Raw genomic sequence first — 20,579 nt, forward strand, 5'->3', positions numbered from 1 at the left:
TGTCCCCCGCCGAGACGGTTATCGTGTGCAGAGTTTCCCAACGCATATTTGCAGAGGGTGCAGACAGAGGCCCCTTCCTGGAGCCCAGAGGCAGCTCAAAAGCTTTTCACGTGCACGTGCACGCAAAGTGCGCGCAAGGACCAGGGCCGGAAGCGGGACTCCGCATAACGCCAACACCTGCCAGCTGGCACCACTAAACTGTTCCCTTGAAATACAAATATAAAGCACAATGTTTTACAGTAAGTCACACCTGCCTCGAGCCGTTCCCCTGGGTGTCTGCGTGTGCTTTCATGTGCCTGCTGTAAAAGCCCGAGTTGCCAGTACAATTCTCTTCCCCGTTGCTTCTATTAAACTTAAACAAATTGTTTATTGAGGAACACAATGCCGGGGGAACGAAGGAACGCGCTGGCGTTCGCTCCACCAAACCTGTGCCCGGAAGGGGGCTGCGGCGTGCACTCATATTTTCAGGGAGACGCGGCCGCGATTATTAAACACGCTCTCCCACAGCTCTCGGGCTTGTTAAAAGAACAAATACCTCTGTTCGTGGAGGGAGAGAAGAGATACCTTAATTGGAACAATGCAGATTTGGAAAGTTATTAAAGCGCTGCGGCCAGCTGCTATGTGCAAGTCATTACATTTATAAATGGGGAGGAAAGAAAGTGGGGGCTGCGGGGCGAGCCCGTGGAGGAAACACTCGCCTTAACAAGATTACACAGGGACTTTGATCGGGACACAAAAGCAGCAGGGGATTCCAGGCCTTTACAGCGGCCCCGGGCTCCGTTTTAATGGTTCCATTAGTAACAAGCCATGGCCAGGCGCGCTGCATTTCAGCCCTCTAAAAGTGGGAGCAGTGCAAAAGTCTCGCCAGTAATAAAGTGCCGGGCTGGGGAACAGATGAGAGGGCCCTTATTAATTGCTTCCCGGCAGGAGTGCCAAGTTCTCGGCGCGGCTGGCGGGTTCCACACCCTGCCTGTCCCCGGGCCTTCGTTAACGAGGGATCGGCGCGGCCTCAATCCCACAAATACCCAGCCCGAGAGGAAACGGCAAATGAGCCAAAGCGGTTACGTGTGAGGTGGAAAGTGGTGGCCGCCCCTGCCCGGCGGAGCTGGAATGGGCAGTGCGAGCCCCAGTGGTGGCCAGCTGCGACTGGAGACTGCGTGGCAGGCAGGCAAGGCGTTGGATGCGAAGCCCATCACATCAGAGAGGACGGGCAGACAGACACCTGGCGCTAGAAAGCGGCATCTTAAAAACAGGGCTCTGTGCTAAAGAACGAACGGCGGAATGGCCGGACACGATACCCAGGTGGTTGGTGCGGTAGAGGCACTAGCTTAAGGGGTTCCAGTTCTTACCAGGGGGTCCTACAATATAAACTGAGGTGAGCGGGAGATGGCAGTGCTCCTTGGTGGACCAGGTGCGCCGATAGCTTGGAGATGGGAAGACGAGGCTCATGAAATCGAAAAAACAGTGAAGAATGGAGGGCACTGTTTGCAGTTAGACCCGCGCTTTCTTCATGTGCTTACCTGGGGAAGCAATACATAGTGGGCCGGACAGCGCGCGCGGCTTGTGACCGGACAGCGCGCGCAGCTTGCGACCGGACAGCGCGCGCACAGCTTGCGACCGGACAGCGTGCGCACAGCTTGCGACCGCCCCTGTGGTCGCTTGGTCAAGTCTCCATTTGCCCATTCAGCTACAATTCACACAGCCTGGAATGGCGTCTTGCAACGTAATAAAGGCATTAGTGATATACAGTGTCCTTGACCATGTATTTTCTCCAATGCAGTAGTGGGGGACAGCTCTGCGCTCAGTCTGTACTGGAGAAGCTAATGCCGTCTCTCCAGCACAGTCCTACTTGTTCTCGATTCCATCTCCCCCTTCCTTTTACTCTTTTCCTTACACTTGTAGGGCCAGCACTACAATTTCATAGCTAACTTATTTGTAAGGACAATCCATTTGGTCACTTTTCTCTATATAGCGCTCTTGCAACGGGATGGATTAGTTGAAATATGCAAACAAACCCTTTTCTACCTCCTCGAAGACATCAACCAGTGGCACTGCCAGACCTAGCGTTCTGATGAGGTCACCCGTAAAAAGGCCTCATTTTACTACTATTTCTTCTTTGTTGTGGCGCCCAAGAGGTGCTACTAGCAGTGCACAAACTGATGGAAACTAAACGCAAATAGGCCCGAGGCTAGGATTATAGATGAATACTGGTAACAAGCCTCACAGGCCATGGTCAACCCACTGCCAGTCAATGGAGCCCAACTACTTCAGGTTTCTGAGGCCTACAAGCCAGTTTTACCTCCAGCAGTTTGCAACATCCTGCAAATGTACATCTTCCACATTCAACCAATCCCCTGCATTACTCCTGCGCTTGGACTGCACCTCAGTCATGATATGTTCTGTTGCACCTCAATGAGAACCTAATATACTCTACTATTAATGCAGTGTGCCACTACTGTGTTCTGCCAAGGCAGGTCTATCTTAGCCACCTCTTCAATGCATGAACCCGCTCTTTTTCTCAGTGCCACATTCTGAATACAGTTAAGCCAGTGTCTGCTGCACGGCTGGTCCTGAAAGCCCCTACGCGGCCTTCTTCCAAACGAGGTGTTTACAGCAGATTATAATTAACTACTAATAATTAAGACAACAAAAGAGAGCGACGAATTCAAAGCCTGAAGCCCAAGCTGGTTTCAAATAGCTCCAGACTGCTGCAACACCAGTCTGGAGCTGGTAAATACAGGCAAGAAGCAGTTAACACAAAAATAAAGGATTGAACTATATTTAACTGAACAATAATTTAATTGGAGCAGGACAGCAACACAAACAAATGTTTCAAAACATCTGCTTCCCAAACACTTCTTCCAGGTTGTCCCAAAACACAAATAAGGACCGGACTAAGAAATCAAGTGTGCCCTCACCAGAGTGCGGAGCCAGCATTCCTCACAGTGTACATGCCAGCACTGAATCGACGTGAGGGGCATCGTGTACGAGTCCTGGAAGAAAAGAGACAGGATGTGTTACCGAGAAGACAAGCCATAATCATTTAGAGTGCTATATATCTACAAGTGAGGTATGGAGGGATCCAAGCTAACCAAAGCAGAAGATTCCTCGTGGTATAGCGAAATGGCTACTTACCCGTAGGACTAGTTTTGCAGCTTAAAGAAATTTCTGGATTCACATGCTGTGCATTATTCCGCCATTTAGTGGTTGGGTCTGGAATTTTTTCTTTCTAGTAGGAGCCCCCTCCCTCCCTCCTTTTTTGTAGGCCTGGGCAATGAACTCAGCTCCGCTAGCGGAGTTTGCGGAGATTTGTTAACTACACATCTCGTTAAAAACTAACTACACGTCCCATTAAAAACACAGAATTCAGGCAAAAACTCCGTTCCTCCACATAGCGGAGTCAGCTACTAAACTGCACCCATAAATGCTTTGATAAAGCAACTTTACATGCTAAAAAGCATTTAATCAATTCACAAAAGTGAACTTTGAAAATGAAAAATAGGCAACGAGAGAGGTGATGATTTTGAGGTCCCCCAACCTAGGGGGATGACCAAGCAGATGCTCGAACACAAAGAGCATATCATGCTGAACGATTCAGTGGTGGTTCCATCCTCTTAGGACCACCCCAAGCTGTTATGGGCAAAAATTCAATCCCAACCAAAGGCCCTGCAAAGCATTATGGGACGAGATTAGCAGTGGGCAGGGAATATTATAGTATCCAATATCAAAATAATCCTACAAAGAACTGCAGTTCAACTAGTCGTTACTAGGTGTCCCTCACGAGTCAAATGCAAAAGCATTGAAATTATTACATCAAGCTGCAGTTCAACTAGTAGTTGCTAGGTGTCCCTCAAATCAAATGCTTTTGCATTTGACTCATGAGGGACCCCTAATAACGACTAGTGGAACTGCAGCTTCATGAAAGGGTTTCAATGCTTTTGCATTTGACTCGTGAGGGACAGCTGCAGCTCTTTTTAGAATTATTTTGATATTGGATACTATAATATTCACTGCCCACTGCTAATCTTGTCCCATAATGCTTTGCAGTACCTTTGGTTGGGATTGTATGTTTGCCCATAACTGTGCTTGGGGTGGTCCTAAGAGGATGGGACCACGACCGAATCGTTCAGCAAGATGTGCTATTTGTTTTCAAGGTATCTGCTTGGTTCTCTCCCTAGGTTAGGGAGGATCCCAAATCATCGCCTTTCTCACTGCTTGTTAAATTTTCATTTTCGTGAAATGACTATATGCATTTCAGCATGTAAAGACAGAGATACTGGTTATTTTAACAAAAGTATATGAGGTTTCTGTTTTATTAATTGGGAGTCCGACAAAATGAAATTCACAGAGTTTTTGCTCAACTTCGTGGAATTCCATATAGTAGTACTACACCAACTACGCTCACCCTTACTTTTTTGCTGCTGGGTGTCGCAGTCCCCACCATTTGGTGCTTGTTCCAGCCTCTTCTGCGTCAGATGCATCTTCGCCATCGTCAGTTTTTTCTTTTGTGCGAGCTTCTGGTTATCGTATTGTAGGACTTGACTCCGTTGAATTGTGCTGCCTCATTACTTGCATGTGAATCCAGAAAATTTGTCAAGCTGCAAAACTACTCCTACAGGTAAGTAACCATTTTGTTTTTCAGTGTGAACATTTTCTGGATTCACATGCTCTGCATTGATATTGTAGCGGTTTCTTCATTGTGGTGGGTGGGTTGAATATGAGGTTGAACTTGTAAAAAGAGGATTTTGAACTGTTTGCCCTACTTGAGCTTTTCTGTTCACTTGTAAATTAATACAAGAATGCTTTGTGAACGTGTGTATTAATGATCACGTGGCCGCTGTGCATATGTCGTGAAGAGGAACGTGGGTCTGAAAGGCTATTGTTGCTCCTTTCTTTCTTGTTGAGTGCCCTCTTGGTTTGACTTCTAGTTGCACGCCGGCTTCTTTGTGACATATTTAAGTTGTTTGTGTTCGTCACATTGCAATGGTGTTATTTGTAAATGGTTCACCTTTACTGTTGACTGCGAATTGAGCTCTCTCTGCTTGAGTCTTTGGATCTTGGAAAAACCTAATATTCGAATAGCTTGGATTATGTGAAACTATGATATGACCCTTAGAAGGAATCGTTGGCTAGTCCTCATGACTACTCTGTCTTTGTGTATCTGCATGTACAGTTCCTGTATGGCGAGTGCTTGTAGCTCACTTACTCTAAGAAGCGACATCATGGCTGTTAGAAACACTGTTTTTAGCATGAAAAAATTTAAGGTTGCTTTATGGATTGGTTCAAAAAGGTTCCTTCATTAAATTCTCAGTACTACATTTTAATTCCATGTGGGTGTTGGTGTACTCCTTGGTGGTGCTATTCTTTTTGCTCCTTACAGAAGTCTTTTGATTATTGGGGCAGTGAACAAACTTCTTCCTATGCAACCCCTTGTGTAGGCTAGTATTGCTGCCAGATGTACTTTTAATGATGCATAAGTTAGGCTTTCCCCTAACAGGTGTGTTAGATATTGGATCACTGTAGTTTCAAGTTTTATTTTGAAGCAGATTGTGTATTGGACTCTATTGTGTGCATCTTTCCCATTTTGCTGTGTAACATTTTCTAGTTGTTGAGGATTGCCATTGATTTTTCTGGTAGTCCCAACTGACTAAATTCTATGTCTTGAAGAGCCACGCCACTAGACTAAATGTGTTTGGTTCTGGCTGAAGAACCTTTCCTCCTTCCACCGGACAGCAGGTATTGTAACACAGGCAGTGTATACATGTGTGTCGTCTCCATTAGATCTGAGTGCCAACTTCGTCTTACCCACTGTGGAGCTATGAGCATGAGCGTCATATGTGATAGTCTTTATTTGTAGATTTGTCGAGAATAGTGTGATCGGGGGAAAAGAGTAAGCAAATATCCCTGACCAGTTTATCAACAGCACATTTGCAAGGGTGTGAGTGTGTGGGTGGCTGGATGCAAAGTATTGGCATATCTCACGTTTTGAACACTTTCTCTACCACCGTTTGATTAATCTGAGATGGATTCTGGTCTGTTACCACGTTGTCTACTCATGATAAGTGTATCACGGTTATTGTTATCTGTCTCTGAAAGGCCCATTTCCAGATCTGTTGCTTGTTGAGGTAAATAGTTGTATTGTCTGTCTGAATTTGTATGGATTTGTTCCACAATTGCTGCTGAAAGGCTTTTGAGGCTATGAACACTGGTTTCAACTCCAGTTGTTAAATATGTTGGACTGATCCTTGTGGTTTCCATATTCCTTTGATGTTGTTTCCCATATGAGTAACCCTTTTCAATATGTGAGGCACCTGTGGTAATAGTCACTGTTGGAGCTGTTGTCATAAAGGGTCTTCCTTCCGTTACATTTGTCGTGTTCCACCATCTAATTTCTTCATGTACTCTTTGCTTGACAAGGACTAGATCCTCCCAGCTCCCCCCTGCTTGCGACTATTGGCTCTGTACCCTTTCTTGGATTGGTCTAATGTGTAGCCTTGCATGTGGTATTCGTGGTATGCAGGACGCAATCATTACTAATAACCTCACCACAGTGCTCACTGTCAGACTGACCCTTCCGGTAACAGAGAACTTTTTGAGTTATAGCTTAGACTCATTTCTCACATGGAAAATCCTTCGCTTGGAGTGCGTTTATTTTCACTCCTAAGTACAGCTTCTGTTATTCTGGCGTAGGCGAAGACTTCTCACCATTTATTATGAATCTATGTAATGGGGCCATTACTGTTATGTAGTTTTTGCACTTGTTGTCACCAACCAGTCATCTAAGTAGGGATACACACATATTACCTTTTTTCCTCATGTGAGCAGCTACAGTTGGCAGGTACTTTGTGAATACTCTGGGAGCGGACTTTATGCCAGAGGGCAGTATTCTGTATTGGTAATGTGTTTTTTACTGATAACAAACAGCAAGAACCTTTTGCATTCTGGATTCATTGGAATGTGTAGATAGCCATCTTTAGGTTTATTGTTGCCATGTAATCCCCTAGTTGGAGTGGTGAGTTGACTTCCTGTAGGGTTGTCATTTTATCTTTGTGTTCTTATAAAGTTGTTTAGAAAGGTGAGGTCTAGTATTGGCTACAGTTCCTTTAGTTTTGGGATTAGGAAGAATGTCTGATATTTCTATTTGGAGAATAGTTTTTCTGCTTTTTGCCTTTATAGCAATTCCTTTACTTTCTTTGGAGTTACGGTATTTCTTCCTAAATATGTGTTTTGGGTTGTGTGTTGGGAGTTTCCAGTTCTACACAGTCAGTATCCATGTTCGATTACACTGAGGATCCATCTGTCCAATGTCACCTTCCTCCACTCCTGGAGGAAGTCTCCTATTCTTCCCTCCTCTGGTGTTATGTGTGGGTGGGTGGGTGGAAGTCCAATTTTACTGAGTCACTAGGTTGATGTCGTTCCTCTTGACGGCAGGCTTCTTCCCCTTGTTTGTCTAGAAAAGGATTGTCTCTATGGTGGGTGGAGGCGTCACTTCTGTGACTCAGTATTTGGATGGCTCGTGGTTTGAAAGATTTGCTGAGAATCATCTGTTTGAAAACCACCTTTTCCTGAAGGTCTTCCAGTGGGGGTGGATCTCCTTTGTTAGCCCATAAACTGTGGGCCCCTATTGATTTGGCTCTATCATTATCCTTTATAATCTGCTGCACTGTTGTCTGCTGACTTTCCGAAAAAATGTTTCCCATTGAAAGGGCTGTTGATGATGTTGGCTTTCACTTCGTTTTTGAAGCCTGATATTATTAGCCATGCATGCAGTCTTTAATGTGGTTCTAGTTACCAATTGTCTTTCCGCTGTGTCTTCGGCATCCAATGCAGACTTTAGGCATGGGTTGGCTATGCTTTTTCCCTGTTCAGCTAGGGCATTTTCTCTCTTGATATTGTTCAGGCAGGTGCTTCATCAACACTGCCATCTCCTCCCAGGTTTGATGGCCATATCGGTTTAGCAAGGTTTTGGAGTTTTCTATTCTCCACTTGGTTGCTGGCTCCTCTTTAACATTTTCTTTCCACCATTTGTATCCTTTTGCTTGCTCTATCCGGAGGAAGCCCAGAAGTGGCTGGAATATTTGCCCTCTTTCTGGCTGTACCTACTATGATGGAGTCCACTACCACACGGACCCAGATGTATGGCGGGTCTTTAAAGTAGTAATTCTGTATTTTCTCCACCCTGGGGAGTCACTGACCTGCAGGTTTGCTGGCTCCTTTAACGCTTCTCTTCCCTGATACAAGGTGCTTGTGAGCATTGTGAGGAATTTGTTTTTGTTTTCAGAGGGTATTAGTGCCTCCAGTAAGAAACAGGTCTGTGCATTTTCTTCGTCTAGTTTTACTCCATAGCGTTCAGCTGACTTTGACTAGTGGATTGTGAATGGTCAGATCATCAGGGGGCGAGGGCCTCGAAGGATATGTGTCTAGAACTTCCTTGGGAGAGTCTGCCTCGAGATCTTGCCACTCTTCTTCGACACCTTCGGTTCTTCCAGATATTTAAAAAGACCATGTCCTTCTGTCTCCTCTTTCTCGTAAAAGAGTTCATGTCCTTCCTGAGGCTCCGGTCCACTTCCCCCGAACCTTTATTCTCTCCTGTACCTGCCATCAAAGGTTTTGATAATATTCAAAATGCCTGTAAGTAGGCTTTGAATTATGTTTTCTTTTAAAGGACAGCAGCTATTTCAGCTACAAGCCGTCGTCTCTTGTGCTCTATTTTGAGCGTGCATTGTTTGGCATAGAGTGTAGGTTTCGTTCTCTTTTTTGACATGGAAGATTCGGCTCCTGTTGGAGGAGTCGCTGTCTTTTTTTTGGCTCTGATAATCTTTCGCCGTCTATGTATTTTCAGAAGCTTTCCCAGCTGCGATATACTCTGTCTGGGACCAGAGGGGTTCTTTGTGCCTTTGTTTTCCTTCGATTAGTGACATTTTGTTGTCAGGAGTCCAAAGTTTTCAGCTCTACCGCTACCATCTTTTTTAGTGTTAACTGTACACATTTTCCTTTTGACTGCCTATATTCTTTTTTCAACGTCAACTTGTTCACTCGACAACTCCAAATCTTTAAGTGAGGCCGTTTCTTTTTGCCACGGCATTGCGTAATGTGAATGCCTGTGCTTTAGTGTCTTCAATAAAAATCTGTGCAGGCCTCACAGGAGATCAGCAAATTACAATTTTCTTTGATGAAAAACCCAGTTTGCTGATTCATATTGTTTCTGTAGCTTTTGAGATCTTCACAATGCTTCCAGACTCAATGCCGGAAAAAAAAGAATCTGGAGATGGTAAACAAAAGTGAAACTGACAGGGAGGGAGGTGTGTGTTGTGTGGGTGTGTTGTGTGGTGTGTGTGTGTGTGTGTGTGTCTACTATGAGGAAAAAAAAGTCCAGACCCAACCACTAGATGGCAGAACAATGCATTGCATGAGAATCCAGAAAAAATGTCACGCTGCAAAATCAAAGTGCCTCCTAATCTCCCAAATGAGAAGTATCTAAACGAGAGCATCTGTCTGAGAAACAATCCCTGCTACTATATACAGGATGCAGCCATTCAAAGGACACATGAGAAGGTGACCCACCGGCTCACTTTCGAGAAATCACTGTGCGAATCATGCTCAGATTGCTACAATGAAGTACTCTATTGGACGGATGAGAAGTAGTAAATAGTAGGATTGCTATGACAAATTATTATTCATTTATCACCGATTGTCGTGTCCCTCAGTAGTGAATAGAAAAGTAAAATACTGCAGAGGGCAATGTGCAAGCAAGAGTCCCTCCAAGCACAGCAGTAGAAATGACATGTTCTCAGTATACATTCATTCCACTGTATCCCAAATGACAGCACGTAGGTTTCTATGAAGAAACACGTAACTAGTCGCTACACTGCTGCTGGTGCCCTAAGGGCTCTTTTTTGAAGACACAACTGCACTGCCATGGAGCTCCAATACCAAGTCAGTAAAATCTCATGCCTCCAATGGACGAATCAGCAGCATGATGAGTGAGAGGGCATGGCTCCCCAGTACAAGGAGAGCGAGTTGAGCGGATACTGTAGTCTCAGTACACAGTAGCACCCGAAACACTGTTCCAGTATGGAGCCCTTTGATACAGAGCTTTATACTGCACAGATTCTGGGAAGAAGGCTAATAGGCAATGAGAAGCAAATACAAATGACCCAAGAGCACAAACTGGCCGGTATAGGTACTGCAATATGAATCCAAGAAATACTGATGTCAAAAAACCGGAAAAAAAATCGAGTTTACAGTTGCATTCGGCCCTGAAATGCTTTAACGTACTATTGAATATCTAACTGGGGGGAATGACTCAATTAAGGAGGACAGAGGCCGGAATCAATATCTTATATTTCAACAAACGCTATACCTCTGACACCATAAACCACAATTAATTTTCTGCCACAAAAGTCCCTTTTATTGACTTTGTGCTTGCATTCTTATTTTTTCTTATTTCTTCAAAAACTTGTTGTCGTTTAAGTATCCCTCACCTTATACATAACAAAATGTACTCAATGTTTCACAATAGACATAACATTTATAAAAAGCACATATATACATTACATTACTCACTAAACATATTTTACGTATTCAACATCAGTAAACAAATACACTCAGGTATTCCTATATATCATAGTGTTTCATTTAATTTATACACTGAAATACATTTGACACTCATATCAAAAAATACCAACAGTGTATGATTTCCTAGATCTCGTTGTGTCCTACTTTTATTTGGGGTGCTGGAACAGAGTCCCGCTTGGTTCTCTGCACTATCTATTTATAGGGTCCTTTTAGGGGTCAGAGACTGCTTGGCACCTTTTTGATGTGAGTCAGACTGCTCAGACTCTACTGGCTGAATGAAGCGGCATCCTTTGGTATCTTGGTTAGCTCTGATCCACTAAGTAAGCCGATGCGTTTCGACCTTTATGAACGTGGGACCAACACACTTTATTTATACACAGGTCTTCATCAGGGCTGAATTTAGTTGAGGTAGGACATCTTTAATCATCTTCTGTTGTGGGGGTAGATTGCTGTAGCTTTTCTACCGGTTGTCTTGTGGTTGTCGGGGAGAATAATCTTTATTGCTGGCATAAAGCAGGATTGTCCTGCACTCCTGTGGAAGACGAAGATAGCCAGACTCAAAGATCTTCGGTGCGATCACAAGGCTGAGCTGTCTAGGCACGTGATTTGGCCTAGGATCTGGGTGAGAAGTTAGAGGCTGTTCGGGAATAGGTCCAGGATTGACCTCAGGCAACCATCCTTCTTTATCATGAGGAAGTAGAGAATGCAGATGTCCTTACCACAGTGGTGATGGAGCACCCCCTCTAGGGCGCCATTAAAAAGGCTTTTGACCTCTTCTTCGAGTGGGTGAAGATGTTCAATGCCAAGGGCATGTTTTCAGGGCTGGAGGGTGGTGTGAAAAGTTCAAAGTAATAGCTGTGGAGAAGGACTACAAGAACCCACAGATCTGGGGTGATTTACCTCATGCAGACACCCTTGGTGTAGCCGCTGCTCGCCTGCTGGTGGAAGGACTGCTGTTGCTTGCTATAGGTGTAAGGCGGATCAGGGGAGGTGGCTTTCCTTCTTCCTCGACGCTGCCCCCTAGTAGATAAAGTCTGAAGACCACCCAATGATTTTGCAATGACTGTGTCCTTTCATTTTTTCTCCATCTTCTAGTTAATCAACCTGGGCCTCAAATAGGTGTTTTCCACCAGATGGAAGGTTGAGGAGACTGAGCTGTTGGTCCTTCGATTTGAACCCCGCTGGTGCTAACTCCCCGGTAGACTGTCAGCGGCATCAGAGGCACAATGGATGTTGAGGGAGAAGATCTTGCCCATGGACACCCCTTCAACCGTAAGACCACCATCACTACATGTGATTTGTCCTACGGAAAAATAAATACCCAGGAGCCCAACCTCAGAGCGGAGAAGAAGTGTGGGAAAAATACACGGTCTCTAGAACCTCCAGCAGCAAAAGGTTACTATAGTCCACTCATGCAGAATATATGCTTTCCAGATGTAAAAGCTTGAACGGAGCCAACGCAGAACCTAGACAGCAAATTAATCAGCACAAAAAAAGACACCACAAAATGTGTTCAATGCTAAAATGGGGAGAGCTTCAGAGAATACAAAAAAACACAGGACACCTATATGTCTGTTCCGAAGAAGCGAGCTGTGCATAGACACGATGGGGCCCAAGGTACAAGATTGTCGGTCAGTGCTCCCACCACCCAGCATCCTCTCAGCCGCTCTCCTGCAGACAAACAATGCATACACATTTCCTTCTAGATGGCCAGGATGGAACACAACTCACCATGCAAATGAGGCATTTGTAGCGGTCCCCGCGGGAGAGCTGCCTCTCGAGTTCTCGGATGCGGGCCTTGAGTGCTTCAAACGTGGTCACGGCAGAGTCTTCTGTAATTCTACAAAAAGGACGGAAAAAACAGTCAGGAGGGGTAGCTAGACTAAAAGCAGGGCACGAAACATCCAGGATAGCGGGAATGCAGGGGAGACAAGGTAGGAAAAGGATTGACTGATTAGTGAAGGCAGTGGACCGAGGCAGAACCGGAGTGGCCTGTTGCGCAGCGTAGCACTGCCAGTGGTGTGTGGGGTGTTTTGGTCCTGTGACTTTTTATTTATTTTAAGCGTTTTTATATAGCGCAGACTTTACCGGAAGGTGTCAGAGCCCTTCACAATAGGAACAGTAGTGAAACATGAGGAAAAAAGTCCGCATGTGACAAGAGCAAACGTTACGATACACAAGGCAATAGTGACAATTGTGCATGTATCAAGAGCAAACAAAATACAAGAGGTAGCAAACAATACGTTACAAGAGGAAAAAAGTGACGTGTGTATGTTACAAAAGTGTACAAAGTCTAAAAAGAGGTATAATACTGCACTAAATGGCAGATACTCAAAACACAAGAACTAACGTTAGTTACATGAGGCAATGGTGGTAATTCTGCATGTATCAAAAGCAAACAAAATACAAGAGGTAGCAAACGATACATTTCAAGAGGGAAAGTGTCGTGTGCATGTTACAATGGAGTACACAATACAAGTAGAAGTATAATACTGCAATAAATGGCAGACTCGCAAACCACAAGAACACATTGGGAAAGCACTTCTATAGTCATAATACAAAATTGGTCCAGCACACAAACAGAAAATATTAATTATTCAAAGGCAGAATCAGTGGTCTTGTGGAAGTTCATTTGAATGAACTTCCATACGACCACTTATTCTGCCTTTGAATATTTAATATGTGTATATAGAATTTGGTTATTTTCTGTTTGAGTGTGCTGGACGAATTTTGTATTGTGCTTGTATGTAAGGACAGTTCTCTGTCCTGGGAGATTTTGGGGTCCGTGGCACCAAAAAATCTGTATAAATACAGGACGTAGGATAGGTGCAATCTTCTATAACCCCATTCCCCTGAAGCGCTTATCTAACACTTCTATAGTCATGTAGAACAGAATTTCATATGAAGGATAATAGAGCAGGTGTGAATTACATTTGGAAGTGTCTTTGAAGAAGGAGAGCTTTGAGTTCAATTTTGAAGGCCTGGGAAGAGGTGGTGGTCCGGAGCTGAGGCGGAAGTGAGTTGCAGATTCTCACAGCGTTGCCTGAAAAGGATTGGGCCATCGACCTTTCCTTCTTGAAAGTGGGAGGTTTAAGCAATAGATTTTCCGCATTACGTGATGGTCTAGAGCCTCCAGAGAGTTTGTTTGTACGCCAGGTAGCTAGGAGAGGAGGAGTGCAAGGCTTTGTGGATGATACAGGCAGTCTTGTACATAGATATTGCCTCGATGAGAAGACAACAGAGGGTAGATAAAATGGGTGTGATGTGGTCGCTTCTTTTGGCCCCATATATGAAACAAGCTGCTGAATGGAGAACTGTTGGGACAGTTGGGATTTGGGGAGGCCAGTAAGAAGAGAGTTGCAGTAGTCCAGTCTGGAGAGAACCAGCGATTGGACCAGGGTTTTAAGGTCATGCTCCGGGAAGAAGCGACGAATCCCCCAAAGAAGGCGCAGCTGGTATCGAGCAGACTTTGCAATGGAATTAATGTGGGAGAGTAGATTGAGTTTTGTGTTGAGTATGACACCAAGGGATTTTGCGCTGTCGACAATGATTGGTTTAATGTTAAGTAGATTCCTCTGATCCATCCATGATTGAACCAGGGGAGGAGAAAGTGATGAGGAGAGGAGGAGGAATTCAGTTTTAGAGGGATTCAGAATCAGTTGATGAGTTAACATCCAGTTTTGAATGGAATCGAGAGTAGAGCTTAGGATGGAGAGATCATGAGTGGAGGCAACCTTGAGGTAGATTTGAGTGTCGTCCACATAGAGATGATAGTGGATTCCGGATTTACTTAGGAGATTTCCCAATGGTTCTAAGATTGAACAATGTGGGTGCAAGTATAGAGCCTTGAGGAACACCTTGACCTACCAACAAAGGAGATGAAAGACTATTCGCTATTTTGATCATTTGGGATCTATCAGAGAGGAAGGAAGCAAACCATTTAAGCACAGTGCCCTCCATGCCCATTCTCTGTTGGAGAGTGTTGTGATTGACAGTGTCAAAGGCTGCAGAAAGGTCAAGGAGAATAAGAAGACAAGACTCCCCCGAATCAAGTATCCGCAGCGCGTTATCAATCACTTGCAGCAGGGCTGTTTCAGTGCTGCAGTTTTGAATGAAGCCGGACTGGAAGTTGTCGAGAAGATTATTGTCCTTGATATAACGAGAGAGTTGTTTCGCTACACATCTTTCTGTGATTTTCGCAAGAAAAGGTAGGTTAGTGATGGGGCGGAAGTTGTTGAGGTAGTTCGCATCAGCAGTCGGTTTTTTAAGCAGAGGGGTGACCTGCCCAGTTTTGAAGGAAACAGGAAGGGAGCCTTGACAGAGGGAGAGGTTAACCAGAGGGATCCAATAGGACAGAGAATGGGTATAGAAGTCAATGGCAATGGCACTAGGGATGGGGTCAAGAGAATGGTTGGAGGGCTTTGTTTCGAGGATGCATTTGAGAAGGGCATCTTCAGAGATGGGGTCAAAGTTCTGCCAAATGGCTAAGGACTTGCGGTCCTCTGGAGGGGTAGGATGACTGACCTGATCCACAAGTGATTTTACTTTTTCGTCAGAGTATAGCGAATTCCGCTGCTTTCTTAGTAGACTCCTCCAACTTGGAGGTTGGGGGAGAGCAGTTTGGATTCTTGAGGAGATCGAATAGTTTTTTGGGGCTATTTTTGGCTGAGTCGAGGAGGGCTCTGAAGTGCGTCGCTTTTCCAAGGAAGATGTGCTTGTGTACTCAGATCTTGCTGAACGAAGGTCGGCAAATTATCAGTGGAGGGCGCTTGTCTCAGTTGTTTCTCCAGGAATCTTAGGAACTTCCTTTCTTCATATAGGGATTTGTTGAACCAAGGTGCTGGAGGAGTGGGTCTTTTCTTTTTGCTTTGGAGAGGAGCGACTTTATTGATTTCGACTGCAAGGACTGTGAGGCATTGAGAGGTGAGTTCGTTAACATCTAGGTTTGGGTCTAGCCTCGGAAGGGATAGCAAAGCTGATTCACAGAAGGACCGAGATCTATATTTTTAGTGTCACAGAACCAGGAGGTAACCCTCTTAGGTTGGCAGAGAGTTATAGAGTGTGATAGGTGAAGAGAGAATGGGATGAGGAAGTGGTCAGACCAGTCAACATGAATAGGGGTAGCGATAGTAAGCATGTCTGTTTTTGAAATAACAAGGTCCAGGATTGAGCCCTTAGAGTGTGTTGTTTCTGTGCAGTGTTGGATAAGATCATTTGCAGAGAGGAAGGTGGCCAGCAAATTCGCAGCAGAGTCTTGAGACGAGCCCCAGTGGAGATTGAAGTCACCAACGAAGATCTGATTACCACTTTGCGAGTATTGGTCGCTAATGAAGTCAGTGGGTTCCTCCATAAGCGAGGGGCGGCTACAAGGCGGCCAGAGGACCAAACACTGTCCAACACACTGGGCATTTCAAGCAGGCCCATCTGGCAGCGCCAGACTTCTCAAGGGGCCAGTCCAAAACTGAACCAGTAAACAAGAGTGAAGGTGAAAGAGTGGCATTAATCATAGTTTTGTGAGAATGCAAAAGCCGACACACAGTGCACGGTGTGAAGTGGTGGAGAAACCAAAAGAATAAAAAATAAATAAATACAAAACTTGGGGACACACAGTAAAGAGCAGAGAGAAAACTGGACTGAGCGAACTACAGCTGGCAGTGAAATAAGCAGATAACCCTCAATATCAGCGTGTGTAAAGTTTCCTGAATCAGCCAGGGGGATGCCTTTCCCGGACACCCGCAGAAGAGCGGCAGCTAGCCGCTTCTCAAGAGGAAACAAATGTGTTTACATCCTGCATCGAAGGCAAAGATGGAAGTATTCGAGAATCAATAAGCAGGACCGTAATGAAGCAGCGAGCTTCGCACTTAATACCGACAAGTACCCGCCTCTTCCACAATGAAAGGATTAACTTCTGTTCGGTGCCGTAAGAGGTGTAAAACGGCGCAGATGGAACTTTCCAATTACGCACTCAAACTTCTCACTCTGGAGCTAAATAAACCAGGGTCCTAAATAAACTAGGGAGCTGCAACTGGCTGCAGACTAGACCTCCTCTGCCTCCCCAAGGCACAAGTCCTTCATACACATGCTGTCTGAAGGATCCCTGGGCTCTTCGAGGAGGGCCAGTCAGTGCTCTTTTCTGGGATGGGAGAAACCAGTACTACGAGACTTTCTGTCCACACCTGGACCCTCATTTATGAGGCTACTGGACAGGTCCTTGGATGCATGTCACTCAGCAGAACGACATACAGTCTAAGGATAGCTTCACCCTTGACAAAACATCAGATAACTAAGTGCCTGGAAAACAACAAGCAAACCGGTAACAAAAACAAGACTGCCTGGTAGGAGGGAGTGCCTGGTAGGAGGGAAGAGTTTGGTAACTGCTAGTGGCCAGCTATTCAAGAATAAACAGATGAACCAACAACAAACATATATGTGCCTAAGATGGAGGATGCCTGGCAGAAGAGGGTTGTTTGGGGGCTGACATTTACAAGTGAAACAGGAATACACAGGCGAGCCAAGAACAGCAAAACATGAATGCATGAGATGGAGGATGCCTGGCAGAAGAGAGATGTCTGGTGGCTGACATTTACAAATGAAACAGGAATACACAGGCAAGCCAAGAACAGCAAAACATGACTGCATGAGATGGAGGATGCCTGGCAGAAGACAGTCTTTTGGGGGCTGATATTTACAAGCGAGCCAGGAATACACAGGCAAGTCAACAGCAGCAAAACAGGACTACATGAGATGGAGGGTGCCTCGCATCAGAGAGATGTTTGGGGGCTGACATTTACACATGAAACAGGAATACACAGGCAAACCAAGAACAGCAAAACATGACTGCATGAGATGGAGGATGCCTGGCAGAAGAGAGTTGTTTAGGGGGGCTGACATTTACAAGCACGTCAGGACTACACCAACGAGCCAAGAACAGCAAAACAGGACTGCAGGAGATGGAGGATGCCTGGCAGAAGAGAGTTGTTTAGGGGGGCTGACATTTACAAGCACGTCAGGACTACACCAACGAGCCAAGAACAGCAAAACAGGACTGCAGGAGATGGAGGATTCCTGGCAGAAGGCAGTTGTTAGGGGGCTGACATTTACAAGCACGTCAGGAACACACAGGCAAGCCAACAACAGCAAAACACGACTGTCTGAGATGGAGGATGCCTGGAAGAAGAGAGTTGTTTGGGGGCAGATATTTACCAGCGCGTCAGGAATACACAGGCAGGCCAACAACAGCAAAACATGCATGAGAAGGAGGATGCCTGGCAGAAGAGAGTTGTTTGGGGCTGACATTTACAAGCGAGCCAACAACAGCAAAACACGACTGCCTGAGATGAAGGATGCCTGGCGGAAGTTGTTTGGGGGCTCATATATACAAGCGAGCCAGGAATACAAAGCAGAGCTAACAGCAAAACATGCATGTGAAGGAGGATGCATGGCAGAAGAGAGTTGTTTGGGGGGCTGATATTTACCAGTGCGTCAGGAATACACAGCAGAGCCAACAACAGCAAAACATGCATGAGAAGGAGGATGCCTGGCAGAAGAGAGTTGTTTGGGGGCTGATATTTACAAGTGAGCCAGGAATACACAGGCGAGCTAAAAACAGCAAAACACGACTGCATGAGATGGAGGATGCCTGGCGGAAGAGAGTTGCTAGGAGGCTGTTATTTACAAGTGAATCAGGAATACACAGGCGAGCCAACAACAGCAAAACATGATTGCATGAGATGGAGGATGCCTGGCAGAAGAGAGTTGTTTGGGGACTCATATTTACAAGCGAGCCAGGAATACAAAGCAGAGCCAACAACAGGAAAACGTGCATGAGAAGGAGGATGCCTGGCAGAAGAGAGTTGTTTGGGGGCTGATATTAACAAGCGAGCCAGGAATACAAAGCAGAGCCAACAGCAAAACATGCATGAGAAGGAGGATGCCTGGCAGAAGAGAGTTGTTTGGGGGCTGATATTTACAAGTGAATCAGGAATACACAGGCGAGCCATCAACAGCAAAACATGATTGCATGAGATGGACGGTGCATGGCAGAAGAGAGTTGTTTTGGGGGCTGACATTTACCAGCACGTCAAAAATACACAGGTGAGCCAACAACAGCAAAAGACTACTTCCTGAGATGGTAAAGGCCTGGCAGAAGAGAGTTGTTTGAGGGCTGACATTTACAAGTGAGTCAGGAATACACAGGCGAGCCAACATCAAAACATGACTGCCTGAAAAGAAGGATGCCTGGTAAAATAGATTTTTTTTGGGGGGTGGGGTGAGATTTACAAGTGAGCAGGTGATCCAGAAGGGGACAAAGTTAGTCACGATTCCGGACAGTGAGGAAATCGCCTTTTAGAAACAACTATTCCCATGGACTACTTGCCTGGTTGAGAGGTACTTGATGAGGATCTTATCAGGCCTAGGGGAGCAGGCATGACCACAGAAGCAGACAGGATACAGTAAAACCATCCAAGAGTTTTTTTATACTTATGAATTGTTTTATATTTTGTAATCGAGCATATGTTATAATGCAAACTAATTTTTATATCTTATGTGTGTAATTATGTCTATTTTATCAATCAGTATGCAACTGGAATAAGTATTAAATTTGTATTCTAAAATATGTACAAACTGTAGTGGATTACTTTTTTATGTGCTAGTTGGTTTCTCTATTTGCCTGGGTAATTTACTCACACTTGAAATGTTGCCCTGACCCAGGAAATTTAAAGGTATCAGGGGGTCCTTGTTGTCTCTCACAGGACCACAGAAGCATGCACAGTGGAGGGCGGGACCAGGGCATGAAGTATCAAATAAAATAACAAAGACACTCCATCGAGGGACCAAATGCTCTAGAAGTATACAGTTCACAAGTCATAACACCAGGTGCTACCTTCGTCATGTTGATGAAATCCAACGTGCATTACCTTGGAACATTACACTGCTAACTCTGTACATACAGTGCCTGAAACTGCATGCAGAGATACACTGATAATACACAAGGGGCCAGATATAAGACTTCCATTTTGCTGGTCGCAAATTGTAATTTTTTGCAACTCTCAATATGCGACTCGCAAAACGGAATGTACTAAAGTGTCTCAGACACATTTAGCAATTCCAAATGACCTCGCAAATGACTTGCGAATATTCATGAGGTAATTCACGATTTGCGACCCATGGGGAATTGCCAGTACTCCTAGGGATGGTGGCCAGCTGGGGTCAGCAGACCACCATATCTGTGACTGCTTTCTAAAAAAGAAAAATTAAATGTTTCTGGTTTTCTTTAAGAGTAAGCTGTGATCAGTGAGACCGCTGCAATCCCTTAAAAAAAACGTTCTCACTACCAGTCACAAAAGGGAAGGAGTCCTGCGATTGTTGTGCAACTGCAAATGCGATCGTAAAACAATTCTACTTGGCCTTGCGACTCGCTTTTAGGAAGGGACGCCTTTGACACGCCCCTTCCTAATAGTGACTTGCAAACCATATTTTGCCACTATGCAATAGGTTACAGACTCGCAAAATAAGGTTTGTACATGCTACAACCCTTTTTAGCAGTCACAAGCGACCCAATTTTTCATTTGCGACTGCTGAGAAAGGTTGTACATCTGGCCAAGATCTCTGCAATGTAAGTTGCGATGAAAGGTCCTGTACACCTACTAGTCTGTAGATTGTCAGTAAGTTCCACTGATGGTTCAATATGGTCAGCAAAGAGATAGGATGCACAGAGAGAGTGGAGCCCACTTAGCGGCGGGTGTAAAGTCTGACACTGAAGTGAATGAGAGTAGACTGTCAGCAAGGGGTGTGGGGGGGACTTACTGGAACAGGTTGACTGGCCTTGTGACAGGTACATAAATGCTCAGATGTCAGGATTTCACGGTTCCGATGGGTGTAAATGAGAGACTGACGAAAGGGAACTGGAGGAGCTGTGAGCAAGCACATCCCTAGTCTCATACTGAAGTCATTACTGTGTCAAGAAGAGGGAGCACAAAGCCATATTTAAAGCGACCATC

General features: G+C 45.0%; 1 protein-coding gene across 6 annotated transcripts in view; it reads right to left on the bottom strand.

Moving 5' to 3' along the window:
- The window catches only part of RNF220 (ring finger protein 220), a 726,058-nt gene that overhangs the window by 4,552 nt on the left and 700,927 nt on the right, over positions 1 to 20,579 (bottom strand). For all 6 annotated transcript variants that reach the window (XM_086952315.1, XM_086952313.1, XM_086952312.1 and 3 more), the window contains 2 exons: positions 12,310 to 12,418; positions 2,919 to 2,993 (listed from right to left, as the gene is read on the bottom strand). In XM_086952315.1, coding sequence (XP_086808441.1) covers positions 2,919 to 2,993; positions 12,310 to 12,418 — 184 coding nt within the window. The remainder of the gene's footprint in view (positions 1 to 2,918; positions 2,994 to 12,309; positions 12,419 to 20,579) is intronic.

The sequence above is a fragment of the Lissotriton vulgaris genome, chromosome 1_1 (genome assembly GCF_964263255.1).
Source record: "Lissotriton vulgaris chromosome 1_1, aLisVul1.2, whole genome shotgun sequence".
Taxonomy (NCBI): domain Eukaryota; kingdom Metazoa; phylum Chordata; class Amphibia; order Caudata; family Salamandridae; genus Lissotriton; species Lissotriton vulgaris.